General features: G+C 41.6%; 1 protein-coding gene across 3 annotated transcripts in view; it reads left to right on the top strand.

Annotated features, from left to right (window-relative positions):
• Positions 1-15,442, top strand: part of plcb3 (phospholipase C, beta 3 (phosphatidylinositol-specific)) — a 53,338-nt gene that overhangs the window by 22,383 nt on the left and 15,513 nt on the right. For all 3 annotated transcript variants that reach the window (XM_056369236.1, XM_056369235.1, XM_056369234.1), the window contains exons 3-9: positions 9,399-9,467; positions 11,610-11,747; positions 12,136-12,215; positions 12,306-12,359; positions 12,652-12,724; positions 14,636-14,736; positions 14,940-15,106. In XM_056369236.1, the coding sequence (XP_056225211.1) occupies positions 9,399-9,467; positions 11,610-11,747; positions 12,136-12,215; positions 12,306-12,359; positions 12,652-12,724; positions 14,636-14,736; positions 14,940-15,106 (682 nt within the window). The remainder of the gene's footprint in view (positions 1-9,398; positions 9,468-11,609; positions 11,748-12,135; positions 12,216-12,305; positions 12,360-12,651; positions 12,725-14,635; positions 14,737-14,939; positions 15,107-15,442) is intronic.

The following is a 15,442-nucleotide window of genomic DNA, read 5'->3' as shown; positions in this document are numbered from 1 at the left end:
TTCTTGCCATCTTGTTCCAAACTGGGCGTAAACTGGGTCTGCTCAACATCTTAATACATATCAGAGAGCATGATGGGATGTTAATTGTGTAATGCAGCACTCCTGATTGATAGAAATATTTACATTTATAATGTTCCCACACATCTGTATGGGCTTCCCTTTAATTTGTCGCCCATCTGTAGCTTTCCTGTGTAGTTTTCATTTAATATTTGTGGATTTTCTTCACGTGTTGTGACAGGAAAATATTGTAATGAAGTGGTTGCCTGTTCTGAGCCCCGTGTGGCCCTACCAGCTGTCAGACCTTGAGCACAGACAAGTTAATTAACAAAACATAACATTTATAAAAACACAAAATCTAAAAAAAAAAAGAAAAAGAAGAAGAAGGAAGGTCAACATCTTTTCAAAAAATCTTCCCTAGCTCCCTCAGCGTGTGGAGAGAGGGAATTTCAGTTTCATTACTGTCTGTTTTAACTGGCTCCCTATCGTAGATTATAGTGCTGCCTCAACGTGCTCGCAATGATTTGGGGGTTTCCAATTTGTTCTTGTCAGTCAAATTTCCATCTCCCACTTCCTTGACTGGGAATCAAATATCTGGGTTAGAGAGGATCGACACAGGATGTGAGAATGTGGTGGGATTTGATGATTCATGTGGTTTTTAAAAAACCAACACCATGTAAAGCCTGGTCTCCACTGCGCTGTCAAACAGTGCTAACCGGGCCAGATGTTATTCATGGCACCTTGTTTCCTTGTTTAAGAACATTTCTGCAATAATTATCCGCACTGTCGCTGCCAGCACAGATGATTTGTCAGCTAAACTGTAGTTTCCAATAAACGAAGTGGAGCGTTTGATTTAGTGGTGTTGAGCTGATCCTGGCGGATTGGGGCCTCGACTGCCACAGCGGGATGACTTGAAATGCACCTGGCACCACGGATAATCCTCCCCTGCGCTCTGTTTTACTTTGGCTATCGCCTCTTTCACACTTTCGCTATTTGCTGTTGCCGTGTTTCTATGTTGCTAATCCACCTTCAATTTGTCTTCCTCTCCCGCCTTTTCCTTCCCCGTGTCTCTCCGTTTCGGGGCAGCTGGTAGCCGTCAGAGAGATGAGGCAAAAGTAGTTCCTCTAATATAAACTGAAGGATGACATTTCCTCCCTCTCTGCTCTCCATCCTCTCTTACTCTTCTTCCACCTCTATCTCCTTCTCCGTCTCGCCCTTTCCCATCTCTCCCTCTCCCTCTGCCCCCATCCTCTTCCTCCTCTCCCTCTCATCAATGCCCTTTCTCACATGGTCCTTTCTCTCCAGAGTTATTGCTCCTTAATTTCTTGCAACAACAGTTGTAATCTCCTTCATTCTCTCTCTTGGCGTGGGAAAGTGGGCAGGAAGTTGCTCAGACTGAGAGATGGGGGTCTTGGGGAATTTCGTCGCCCCCTCTTCTCCCTCCTCCTACCACTCCTCCCAGTCCTCTTCCCCTTTTCCTTGAATACTGCTCTCTCCCTCTGACCTCCTTCCTGCCCCTCCCTCCTTCCCTTGAGGTGTGCAGGTCATGTCAATAGCACCTGTGCTTTTAGACACTTGCCCCCAGGGATGTAATTGAGTCGCCACACAACTGCAATTTAACCTCTAATGGTGTAGAATTGATTTCACATACCTTGGCCAGATTAAGACACACACACACACACACACACACACACACACACACACACACACACACACACACACACACACACACACGCACACGCACACCGCAAACACTTACTCTAGTGTGTGGAGATGTTAGCTGTGACATGATTTTAACAAACACCCCAGGGTGCTGCTCGGGTGTCACCACAGTTTCTGTAACTGGAGTTGCTTGAGGTGTGAAAGTGATTTGACCTGTGTCAATCCAATACGAGAAGAAGTGATTGTTGTGGGTTTTATACTGGGATTAAAGAACAGCTTTATTTGATTTTCTGTATTGATTAATGTGTACATTTATTTTCTGATTGATTGATTGAATAGCACCAAATCTAAATTCACTTTCTTGCTGAGGGCTAGAGGAGAGGGTCGATACCACTCTCAGATCTGTCTGTTGAATATGAAGCTGCTGTACAACGTGAAGCCTTTGCGTGAAGAATGGAGGCAGAGGGGATGTTAGTCTCACCTCTAAAGCTAACTAATTAACATGTTATATCTCGTTAGTTTGTGTTATATCTCGTTAGTTCTCGTTAGCGTATCCAAAATCTGAAATGTGACTTGTGTTTTTAATGTAGTGTCGGCATCTTACTCTTCTTCTGATAGTCTGAACCGTGTGTGTTTTGTGTGTGTGTGTGTGTGTGTGTGTGTGTGTGTGTGTATAAATAAGTCAGCTGAATTGTTAGGATGATTGTTGGCAGGTAGAAGTAGAGATCTACTAGAGATTATCTCCCTGGCTCAAGTCAAACATCCAGAAGGAATTAACTTGGAACAAGGGTTTACATAACACACATGCACACACACACACACGCAGGAGGTCATTCTTGCGCAGACACCCAGGGAGCAGTTTGCAGGGGAAGTTGAGTGTGTCAGTCGATAATGTGACAGCTTCCTCCCTCTTTCTCCAAACTCCTTTTGGTTTCTTTACTTTCGCTTGGTCACGTTTTATTTTCTGTTGACATTATCTGTCAGTGCACATGGCAGAGCGGTCCTCATTTTCACTCTCTCTCTTCCTCACACATGCACGCACGCACGCACACACACACAAGCTCACACAAACAGCATGAAAATTCACTTCTTCACTGTATGATGAACTGAGACACACTGCATGGTATCGAATCCATTGTTTAAGCAGATGCTTCCTCCAAAATTTGTGTTTCTGTGTGGGTGTGTGCACAGTGTCCTGTTTTTATCTCTGCCTAGCTAATGAAGCTGTGACAATGTGTGTGTCAGTGGCATGGCTGAAAATTACACAACTTTAAAGTGTATTTCAGTTTTTTGACAACTTTGGTTTTATTTTCATAGTTTTGATGATAATTTCTGTCAAAACTAATAACAGGTCACTCACAAAGTTTACTGATGAGATCTGTATCATTGGTAACAATATAAAAAATGATTATGTAAATTATTAGGTGAACTTGGTATGTATCTGTTGTAAACATTAATCACAGTATACAGACCAAATTGGCTCAACATTGACAATCCTTACTAGCTGCAGTGTTTACATGCCACTCTTTGGTATCGCCTCAGCTCGCTTGGAACCGTGGTGGAGGTTCAACAAACAAACAAAAAAAAAAAAACAGCTACACCAGCTACTATCCACAACTTTTGCCCGATGGAAAACCAAAAAAGGCAAGTAGCCGGTACCATGCACTGGAGGGCTATATGTGTTCTGTCTGAATACACCAGAGCTCATTAATTGAGAAAATATATCTTGTTTTTTTCCTCCAAATTTGTACAAAAACCAAAGTGTAAAAACAACAAGTCATAGTTTCCACATGCTGCTGGGGCTGTTTCTCGCTGGGACAGTGACTTCTGGAGTCTTCTCGTCACTCGCTGCTTCCAGTGTCTGTGCTTAGCTAAGCTAGCTGGCTGCTATCTCCGGCTTCATATTCAGCTTGCGAGCATCAGTTTTCTCATCCGTCTCTAGGCAAGAAAGAAAATAAGCGTATTTCCTTAAATGCTGAGCTATTCCTTTTAACTTCACACACTCGCACATAGCTGTGCTTTCTTCCCGCCTTCTCTGACTACTTTTCATGTTTTGCTTTTGTGTGTGCGTCTGTGTGTGTCTGTGTATGTGTGTTAGTGGGCTGCAGGCAGCAGCACACTCAGGTTTGTGTAGTTACTTCACCCCTACTGATCTATGTGTGTTTGTGCTTTGTGAATGATTTATGATTCTTGCAACTATTTTTGGTGTGTGTGTGTGTGTGTGTGTGTGAGAGAGAAACCCAGTTCAGCTTGTATTTATTTGCATTTTAGACATTTGGAATGACTGTTTTGTTTATGTGTGCGCTCATTCTATTGATGTTCAACTTGTTTTTGCCTTTCTTCTCATAAATGGTGATGTTTTTCCATCCTCATATATTTAGATGTCACCTCTCTTTCATGTTTTATTGTCTCTCTCTCTCTGTCTTCTTCTCTGTGTAGACTCTAATATTTCACTGATTACAAATCACTCTGGGTCAGTTTGTCAAATGAGTGGTTAAAATGTGAACATTAATGTACTCTCACTTGTTCACTCTCTTCATTTTCGCTCTCTCCAGACCACAGAAGTATGAAACAACTGAGTGAGGAAGAGAGACAAAGAGCAAGAGAGAGAGATAAACAGATAAAGGAAGGAGCGATAGAGGAGGAGGGGCAGAGGGGGAGAGTGACATCCTATTGATATACACAGAGGAAATATTACAAGGTGACAGAGACAGAGTTATAGAGCTGTCCCATGCTTCACAGGGGTATTAAGTGTCTCCATCCTTCTCCTTCTCTAAACACCTTGCCAACTCTCCCATCGCAGCCATAAAACAGTTCTCTTTGTTCTAGTTCTACGATGTTTCTGTGTTCTTTAAAGTCCTCTCCTCTCCTCTCCTCTCCTCTCCTCCCCTCTCCTCTCCTCCCCTCCCCTCCCCTCCCCTCTCCTCTCCTCTGCACTGATTGGCCGGTTGGGTCGCAGCCAAGTGGTACAGGGTGGAGACGTATGTTGTCCTGGCACCGTGTGTGTGTGTGTGTGTGTGTGTGTGTGTGTGTGTGTGTGTGTGTGTCTGTTCACAAGGATCAGTTTTCTGTATGCCGTCATCATGTGCCATTTGATAAGTGCCGTGATTGGTCATTCAAGACATATTTAGCTGTGGTCATCTTTCAAACACACACACAAACACACACACACACACACACACACACACACACACACACACTCACACTGGCGCGTCACAGGAAAGGAGTGGTGCTCTCTTGATTGTTTAGTTGCCCTTTCATATTTTTCTAATCTTGGGAAAATGAATGGAGTAGAGTGGCAGGGCAGGAGGGAGGAGGGGAAGTGGAAAGTCAATCAAAGAAATGAAGGAAGGAAAAGAGTTAGTGAGTGAAGGCCTAATCAAAGTGCAGTAACATTTACCGTACTTGTGTTTAGTGCCTAAATATAGACTAACCTAATAACAATTGCTGGATCAAAACCACCCATGCATGAAACTTTTGAACAACAACAAGTTAGATACTTTGGAAGATACCGTGTGAGAAATTGTTATCCAAAGCAACGGTCCAACATTTTGGGAAATACGCTTATTCACTTTCTTGTAGAGAGTGAAATGAGAGGATTAATCCGGATAAACATGAGGCTACAGCCAACAGCCGGTTAGCACAGTATCATGACTGGAGCACGTCTCAAGCTCACTCGCGACATTACATGTTACATATCTTGTTTATTTAATCCATATAAAAACCAAAGTGTAAAAATAAAGAGTTGCATTTTTACCAGGAGGGTATTTGTGGGACTATTTCTTGGCGGTGTGCAGTGACCTCTGGGAGGAAGGAAATCTCAACTTGCTGTTTTTACACTTTGATTTTTCTACGGATTAAACAAACAAGATAGTTTAGCGGAGAACTACAGGAATTTTTTTGGGTGAATTTTCATTACCGTTAGAGCCAGGCTGTTTCCAGTCTTTATCCTACGCTAAGCTAATCGTCAGCTCCATATTTACTGCACAGACATCAGAGTAGTACCGATCGTCTCATCTAACTCAGTAAGAAAGGGAATAAGCATACCTGCCAAAATGTAAAGCTATTCCTTTGAGTGTCATGGTGGGATTAATGTTTCTAGAGGTTGGAGCATTTTATCTCTCGTCTGGCACTTTAAACGCTATTAAATATTAAATGTTCAGTGTGCTCATCTGGTATTTATTATTTAATTTCAGTGCAAATCAGTGAACGTCTGTACTCAAACTTATACGAGTGAGGGACACTGGGTGAATGTTGATTACTTGAAATGTCTTCATGTCATTAAGACTCAGTTCATTCTTATTCTTTGAAACAGCAATTGCAAAAACAGTCTGAGTGGATCAGAGGAGTGGTATATTTAAATAATTCAATAATGTAAAAACATCAGCAGTGATGGTTTTGATATCACATCCTGAGAATCAAAGAGGGAGACTGAACTTCTTCTGGACTCAGTAAGAGCTGAATGCTCTGCAGCAAGACGCACTTTGTTTCGAGCAAAGGGTGTGACTCAGCTTTTCTCAGCTGGAAAAACTCCTTTATCAGCTAACCTGTCCCTGTAATCCACAGCTTGGTGCAACAAGTTCACAACAATCTGCAGAAGGGGTGTGGGAGTGCATTCTGGGAAATGTAGGAAACCACTAACTGAGACAGAAGTCCACGAGGCATGCTGAGGGAAAGTTGGTCCACAAAAACAGTAAATTAAAGTAAATTATAGCACTTTATCACGACGTGACTCCTGGAAAACTCTCACCCAGACTCATTTGGAGCAATAATGAGCCTGCAGCCGAGTCTGAAGTGATAAATGGAGCGAGTTGTGTTTGGGCTTTGCACTGAGAGATGAATGGAGCGCTACAGCTGCCATGACTAGCTAAATATTACACAGTGAAACACACAGATACACACACGCTAACTGAGCAGAAGGCCGGAATATGTTAGGAATGTGCTCTCGGTGATGACCGACCTTCACACGGACACATGCACACACACCCTGTGCTCAGATACACAGCTATGTGCAAAAACACACACATTCCACTTCACATTCACACACTTTTCTGATCACATGCTGACACATTTGTTCTCGTCTTGGGTGAAGATTTGCTCATGAAGAATTGCTCACACTTCTGTGTCACTATCTATTGTGCACTGACAAGGCTTTTCCACACACACACACACACACACACACACACACACACACACACACACACACACACACACACACACACACCCTATCTTGCTCAACGGGTCAGGATGTTTCACAAGTCAGGACCTGCATTTCGAGGATATGCCTGTGTGCATATTGCTGCATCTGTATGTGTCTGTGAGTACATTACTAGCCTCTGAGAAAATGTTAACTGTCAAACACACACACACAGGCCGCAGTCAAAGTTGTAGTCTCATTACTGTGGTCTCCAAGGAGTCACTATGGCAATAGCAGAATGAAACCACGGCCTGTGGGAGAGGAGGTGTGTGTGTGTGTGTGTGTGTGTGTGTGTGCGCACGCGTGTGTGTGCGCACGTGTGTGTGTGTGCGTGCGTCCTTCAGACCCAGAAGCACTTTATTCCCCCAGGAAGTAAGTTACTCTCGATAGGCCAATCAAAGTACAGAGTTTAATGCAATTGGTCCAACACTTCTGACCTTTATTACTCGCCAACCCCAGGGGAGCAGAGCGCCTGCAGGGCGATGACGTCACGCCTAGAGTGAAATAACGAAAGAAGGAATGAGGAAGACGTGAATTGCAATACTTCAGCCAAGGAAAGTGACTTTATGAGTTTGTCTTTGTTGTTGTTTTTGGAAAGAAAATATGGGTAGAACATGGATAAAACAAGTTTGACAAAGTGACAAACAGTCACACTCAGATAAAGAATAACAGGAAGACGGGCGTAAACATTTAATGGTTTCTTTTTCATTAATGAAACATGTTATTATACATGAAAAAAAATCAATTATGTCCTAAAGATGCACTGAATCCCACAGCAAGGCCACACAGAGATGGAGAGGAAGATGAGGAGAGAAAGAAAATAGAAGATGAGTGATATGGATGAAGTAAGACAGCTCAGGGAGTGAGTGCAGGGCTAAACAAATATTTACAGTGCATCCTGCTCTGTGTTTATGGCTAGGTTTATGACCACACTCACCACACCTCCTGTCCATCCCTGCCATTTTCGTCTCTCTCTTCCTCTCTACTACCAGACAGCATTATCCTCACAGGTTGAACGGGCAGTTGTGTGTGTGTGTGTGTGTGTGTGTGTGTGTGTGTGTGTGTGTGTGTGTGTGTGTGTGTGTGTGTGTGTGTGTGTGTGTGTGTGTGTGTGTGTGTGTGTGTGTGTGTGTGTGTGTGTGTCTTTTTGGCCTGTTTGCATGTGTGAACATTTTTGTTGCAGCATCAGTCATGCAGATTTGCTCTCGTGTGTGCGCAGAGTTCTCCAAATGTTCTCTATAAATATCAACTATTTCTCTGTCTGTTTTCAACTGTCTCACACAAACACACACACAGAGTTCATATGTCAGTGGTTGTGTTTTATGTCTAGAGAACCAGGGAAGTCTGATAAAAGATAAATAAAAGAGGATTTTATGGAGGGAGGAGAAAGGCTAGACAGAGCATTAGCTTTTAGCCTGAGGAATTAATTTCAACACAGACTTTTATTCAAGTTTTCTTCTTTTGCCCATCCATCTAAAAACAGACTCCACTGGCATTTTCTGCTTCTCACACAAATCAGCATAAAACTGGCATCTCACACCAGCATGCTGCATAAACATGCTTGCCCCCATTATAAGTCCTCTGTTCCTTTTTTTGTAAATGTTTCATAAATTATCTGAAGTTTGGAGCAAATAGCCTCCAGCTCAGTCTTTATCTCATACAAATAGATTAGACTCAAGCATCTACAGCCACGCTAGCAGCGCCATGAAGCTGTACATAGGCACAGTGTTGCCTTTGAGCTAAATGCTATCATACCTGTAAACTGCTCACTTGTTTCAGTGTCACTTTAATGATAATGGGAACATTAAAGAAGTTAGCATTTCAGGTCAGCAGTGCTTGGAGCAAAATGCCAACATCAGCATGCTAACATGTTCATAATGACAGTGCTAACCTGTTTAGCAGGCACTGTATACTGTTACCGCGGTGACTATCTTTACAAACGTGCCAATTAGTACTTGACATACTGCACACCTGAGGCCGGTGGGAATGCCCCTAGTTTTGTAGGTATTTGGTCAAATTTTCACCTGATGCTGATGCTATAAGTTTAGTGATCACCACAGTGACAATTCATCTTGAGCGGGACATGAAGGTCGGTGACAAATTTCATGGCAGTCAATCCAATAATTGTTGAGACATTTCACTTAAAACCATAAAATCAACCTCATAGTGGTGCGAAAAAGAGAAAAACGGGGATCACCAAAGTCTGAATAGTACCTGGTCTTGGAACCATGAATGTATGTAACTGAGATATTTATGTCAGGACCAAAGTGGTGGACCAACTGACTGACACTACCATCCCTACAGCAGCATGGCTAAAATATGGTGTACGTACAGTATGATTTTAAAAAGGAAATGAACCACTCTTCCCCTGAGCATACTCTCACTTCTTCCTCTTCCCTTTATTGTCACCCAGGGACATGAATAATACGCCCTAGTAACATATTCATATATTTAGAGATTACTAATGCTAATGGTGGTTTTCTGTCCTCCACAAACTCTTCTACTCCACAAGTGATAACATCTTCTGTCATCTGTCTTTTAGGAGGTGGAGATTCTGGACATCAGCAACATCAGAGACACCAGAACAGGAAAGTACGCCAAACAACCAAAGGTTGGTTGTGTGTGTGTGTGTGTGTGTGTGTGTGTGTGTGTGTGTGTGTGTGTGTGTGTGTGTGTGTGTGTGTGTGTGTGTGTGTGTGTGTGTGTGTGTGTGTGTGTGTGTGTGTGTGTGTGTGTGTGTGTGTGTGTGAGAGTGTGAGAGTGTGAGAGTGTGTGTGTGTGTGTGTGTGTGTGTGTGAGAGAGTGTGTGTGAGAGTGTGTGAGAGAGTGTGTGAGAGAGAGAGAGGGAGAGAGAGAGGGACGGAAGCTGTCACCTCCTGCTGTGGATAACTTTGTGCTCTGACCAGCAATGTAATGCTCAAGTGTCACTGTCACCAAAAGATGTGTGTGTGTGTCCACTGTATGTGTATGTTTCCTCTCTCAGCTGATGGTGCAAAGGTGACAGAGTGCTAATGAGCCTGCTGACAGATGGACTGTCAGACAGGAAGTGATATAACCAGGGACTGTTGACGAGGAAGTCATTGTGTAAGAGCGTAGAACTGGCTGACAGGGACACTGATATAAATTAGTGGTAAACAGTTCAAACATGGATGTGTTGACATAGTGCAGGCTCGTGGATTTGTTTGGGAAAAGATATAACAAAGTGCTTTTACATTATTACTTTAATTCCATTTTATGAATCTGTAATTAAAGGAATAAACACTAAAATCTTGTTTTGCTTTCAGTCAGCATATAAAAGGGTAGAAGCCTTTTATTATGTATGAAAAACTGCATGTTCAGGACTTTAGGTAGCGACTGTGTGACACTTAAGGGTGTTGTGTAAAAAGTGAAGTTTATGGCTGTAATATGGTGATGAAATGTTACTGAGTAAACGGCTGAGTAATGTTAAAAGGCAGCATTCAGGAGAGCTACGGCAAAAAAATTAAACATATTTACCCAAGTAAAAAAAACCCCTCACCTATCACTAGTGATATCTGGCTCTGCAGATCCCTTTGGTTTTGGTTTGCCCAGGTTATCAGATGAGATTTCTGCCTCCACCCAAATGCAACTTTTTCTATATTCACAGCATTAAAAAATAAGTTTTATGCTGCTATAATCAATATTTTTATGTTCACAATGGATCATAACAGTTATGTTGAGCCTTAGCTCTTTAACTCATTGTTTTGGTTGTATGGTGTGCAACTTCACCGCTCTCATTAGCATTGTTTAAAGCCACAGCTGAAAAAAGCTCTCATAAATTGACTGTATGCTGCCAGCCCAGCAGCAAACAGCAGACAGACACTGGCGATGAGCTGATGGAGGTAGTGGAGCATTTAGCAGCTAAAGAGCCAGACTTTTCCCTCAGGAGCCGGTAGAGATCAGAGTGAATATTGAGCAGAATTAATTTCTTATGTTGTTTCATAACTGCTGGTTGTGTAAATTAGCAAGTGTTCACTAAGTTCACCATGTCAGCTTTTGTAAGATGATGATATTTCATTGTTGTATTTTCAGCTCTTTGGTCTTCAGTCAGTTAATACAGGTTCAAAAAGTTCAAAAGCAACATTTACATCCAGAAGCAGGGGTTCCTGTCACTCTGGAAAATCCCAAGAACACTGTCAACAGTTTTACGAGGATGATTTGTTTGGTGGAAAGTAGTTCCAAAGAAAATTGTTCATAATGAAGCCTGTGGATTATCTTCAGTAACAGACATTTTCTGGAAAGACAGGTCACTGTTGATGTTTTTAATTTTTTTTTATTTAGTCATTTTGGGTAAACGGATCCTTTAAACTCTTGCTTGCTGTTTAATGACACTGTACATTTTGTACACTGCTCTGGCAGTCATCCATGTTAATTTATTTAATTGAAATGAAAGAGAGACATGATAGAGAGGGTGTGATGGAGAGAATGCATAATTGATAGGGAGACATTGAGTGTTCAAGCGACTTGGTGGTAGAGAGAGAGAGTCGTCTAAAAGGGAGGAAAGAGTCGTTTGGTTAATTAGATCAGAGTGCTACACCACATGCATCACATTTACTGTTCTCAGGAGACAGAGAGATGGGCGAAGATCGGATGTAGAATGAAGGATGTAGAATTCGTATGCATGAGTCAAACCAGGTTAAGGTCAATGAAGAGTGTGCGTCATCTTTAAATTCAGTGTAATAAAATGTCCCAAAACGTACATAAAAATACCGGTGTGTGTGTTTGTGTGTGTAAGGAACCGAAGCTGCGAGAGGTGCTGGGCTTTGGTAAGGGCGACAATGTAGAAGGGAAACTGGTAACCGTCGTCCATGGCAACGACCTGGTCAACATCTCCTTCCTCAACTTCCAGGCCATGCAGGAAGATACAGCCAAGGTAACCATGGAAGCCACTATTCTATAATCTACTCATTTTACTTATATTTGCATATTATATTTCTTCCTTTTTCTCTTCCTTCCTTATTTTCTTCCTTTCATGTCCTTTCTTCCTTGTTTCCCCCCTCTAGTTGACTTTCTTTCCTCAGGCCATATGCTGATTACTCCATTTACGATGTTGACACAGAGGCGTACATGTTTAGGAGTTGTAAAGAGGGATTATTTCCTCTGTGTGTGTGTGTGTGTGAGCATGTGTGTTGTATATTGTATATAGAAACTGTTTCACGTAGTTTTGACATCAGACGAACAGTCAAACAAGCCTGTTTTATCTTCTCATTCCTGCCTCTGTGTGTGTGTGTATGTGTATGTGTTTGTGTGTGTGTTTCCAGATTTGGACTGATGAGCTGTTCACTTTGGCCACAAACATACTTTCCCAGAATGCATCACGGAACACCTTCCTCCTGAAAGCGTAAGACGTTGTGTGCCTTATCTTGACCTTAGGCAGCTGTTAGATTTGGGATCAGTATTTTTCTATGCTCACGTTTTCTGTCTGTTTCAGATACACTAAGTTAAAGCTGCAGGTGAATCAGGATGGGAAGATTCCAGTGAAGAAGTGAGAAACACGCACACCAACCACTTATTAAACTCTATACATAATTTTAAACACCAGTGCCCTTCACTTCTGCTTTCTTTTCCTCTTCTCTGTCTCTCTTTCACTTTCTCTCGGCTCTTCTTAAGTTCACCTCTAATTTATCTCTGTTCACACTGTCTGACACTTGATGCTGACACATACAAATCTGATCCTCTCAGACTCTTCTGACCTGATTTTTATGATGAGATATCCTCAGCATGATGAGAGGTTTTAACTCTTACCCTTATCTCTCCAAACTCTCTCTGTCTTTCAGTATTCTCAAGATGTTTTCAGATAAAAAGAGAGTGGAGACGGCTCTGGAGCAGTGCATTCTCGTCAATAACAGGGTAATCATCAAAAGCAATCACTGACCACAGAGCTACTCAAGATATGTGTGTGTATTGTGTTGGTTCATTCATGACAACAACAGGTCGAAAAAGATGCAACCAAGTCTTTCACTCTAGGGTGTTACAGAGCATTCCTTGAATGCCTTTGCAAGAAAGGTAAAAAATAAAATAAAATGAGAAAATTGCATTTTAATTAACTGCCAACGAAAGTGACAAGTTTTGATTTTTGATTTTTGTGCACCTTAGTTCATGGGCTTTAGAGGCACTGGCTACCTTAAGACTGACAAAGGCTAAGCTAAGCTAAGCTAACTGTCTCCTGGCTGCAGCGTCACGATCACTGTGCAGACATGAATGTGATATCAGTCTTATCCTCTAACTTTTGGCAGGAAAGCAAAAATAAGCATATTTCACAAAATTTCATTCTATTCCTTCAAAGCTACTTGTTGACTCTGAGATTGCATAAAAGCTAGTAAGCAAACAAGCAGAGAAGTTAACATTGTTAGCTAAAACTAATGAATGAATGAATGGATTTTTAGTTACTTAGAAGTAATTTATAAACATATTAGTTTAAAACAGCTGAAATTCAGAGTTTCAACTGTTTTTTTAAGCTAGTTTTAAGCTAGAAATGCACACTTGACTAAAGCAACTGAACACTGATACTGACATCAATACATATTTAATTGTATGAAACAAAAGGTAATAATATTATAACATCCACTTAAAAATCTGTTCAATTGAACACATTTGGAACATGAGAGATGGGCTCCTCTGATAGGGATGTGGGATGTAAGACAAACTTATCTCCACTGATATCTGGCCTCACTGATACTTTTCATCAGGTTTATGTGTCAACAAGGGTCAGATATTTTTGTCTTGTCTGTCAAAGTTGAGGATCAGGGGAAAACAGTCAAATCTGGCTCCTTAAACAAGTTCATTGTTTAAACTGAGACTCCTGCAAGATGAATTTAATTAGTTTTAAGCACAAAAAAAGAAAATCAGAATGATCAATCAGTTTTTCCAAAGTTTTGACTTCCCAGAAAGAGCAAAGGTGGTTTATAACTTCATTCATTCTTTCAAACATGAGAGTCCAATGAAAATATTAGTTCTGTGCTCTACATCGTCTGCATTGTCAAAATCTTTGCTCGTGTTTGCAGTGTAAGGTACCACAGGCCTGTGGTTTGGTAGGTAAAACAAGGTTTCTTGTGTTTTGATCAGTCATTGCAATCTTTCCCAAAAATCAGTTTGGAGTCACAAGACATTTCTTTTAGAATAAGAGACCAGATTGTGCAAACTGCACTGTCAGCATTTCTCCATATAGTGTTCAGCTATTGCGCCCTCGGCTGGTTACATAGAAGAAGACATGCAGTGGGAAGAGAAGGATCTGAGCCACGACCTAAAATCATGGTGCTTTAGAAAGCAAATAGAGGCTATAGAGTTTACAATACTTAACAGTTTAGTGTACGTATGTCTTTTGTTTTTTTTTTAAACTTCCAGTTGGAGTAAGTTGGATGTCAGGGTGTAGTTGAAGGCAGATGGCTGCTGAGAGGCTGACTGACTGTCAACAGGATCTAACTGTCTCTGCAGCTACTATGCCTCTGTGTTAGTGTGTCGACCTCTTCACTGTCCCACAGAGACTTTAAATCTGTAAATCTAACAAAAATGAGAAGTCTATAAACGAAGACAGGAAATAGCAGCAAAATGCCCCTCTTGTTTTTGAGGAAATCCAGCAACAAAGCAGGGGTTTAATGTCTTTGGGATCAGCAGTGAAGACCTGAATTATTTTCACAGACACAGTGGCTTGTTGGATCCAACATTTACATGTGTTAAACTTTGCATTGTATCCTCAGTGTGGTTATTTTCTCTCTCCCTCCATTACCTTTGTACATGGCCCTCTATGTTCTCTTCCTGCAGTCAGAGGGAATAAAGCCAGATGATTTCTCATGGGAGGCCTTCCAGAAGTTTCTCGACAGCCTCTGTCTGCGGCCTGAGATACAAAGCATCTTTGAGGAAAGGTATGTGACACATAAATAACGCTTTAACAAACACATGCTGAGATTTTCCATTTAGGTTTTTTCCCCATTCCCTTTTGCCAGAATAAAATTTCGACTTCCACCTTCAGTCCTTTCATGATGACTTTTATTTTTCAGTTTCTCAGTGATACTTGCAGCCTATATACACACACACTCTTTTCAATACACTTCTCTCTTTGCTCCAGTGGCTCCAAAAGGAAACCGTTCATCTCTCTGGACCAGCTCATGGACTTCATCAACCGCAGGCAGCGAGACTCCAGACTGAACGAGGTGCTGTACCCCCCGCTGAAAAGAGAGCAGGTCCGACAGATCATGGAGAAATATGAGACCAACACCAGCCAGTTGGAGAGGGGTTAGTAAGCGTGTGTGTGTGCGTTTTGCTTAAAGTCATCTTTCTATTTACATTTCAGGCATTTATATGCTCATATCCACAGCAGTTTAAAACATGTGGATTTCATTTGCTGTGAATTATTGCAGAGAAGAATCAGTTTCTGGTTCTTTTGCCTTCATTGTGATCCCAAAAGATCATCCGGTTCTCTCTAAGGAAGTGACCAGGACCTCCTCAAATAACCTTAGCCTTAAGAAGACTCCAGACTAATTAAATCATGTCATTTTGCTAGATAAGAATAATTTTAAGTACGTGTTGCTGTGTCGTCTTGTCGATTGTATCTGTTTGTCCTGAAGTGAG

This window comes from Seriola aureovittata, chromosome 23 (genome assembly GCF_021018895.1).
Source record: "Seriola aureovittata isolate HTS-2021-v1 ecotype China chromosome 23, ASM2101889v1, whole genome shotgun sequence".
NCBI lineage: Eukaryota > Metazoa > Chordata > Actinopteri > Carangiformes > Carangidae > Seriola > Seriola aureovittata.
The sequence above is the reverse complement of the archived record's forward strand: the minus strand, read 5'-3'. Positions and strand labels throughout refer to the sequence as shown.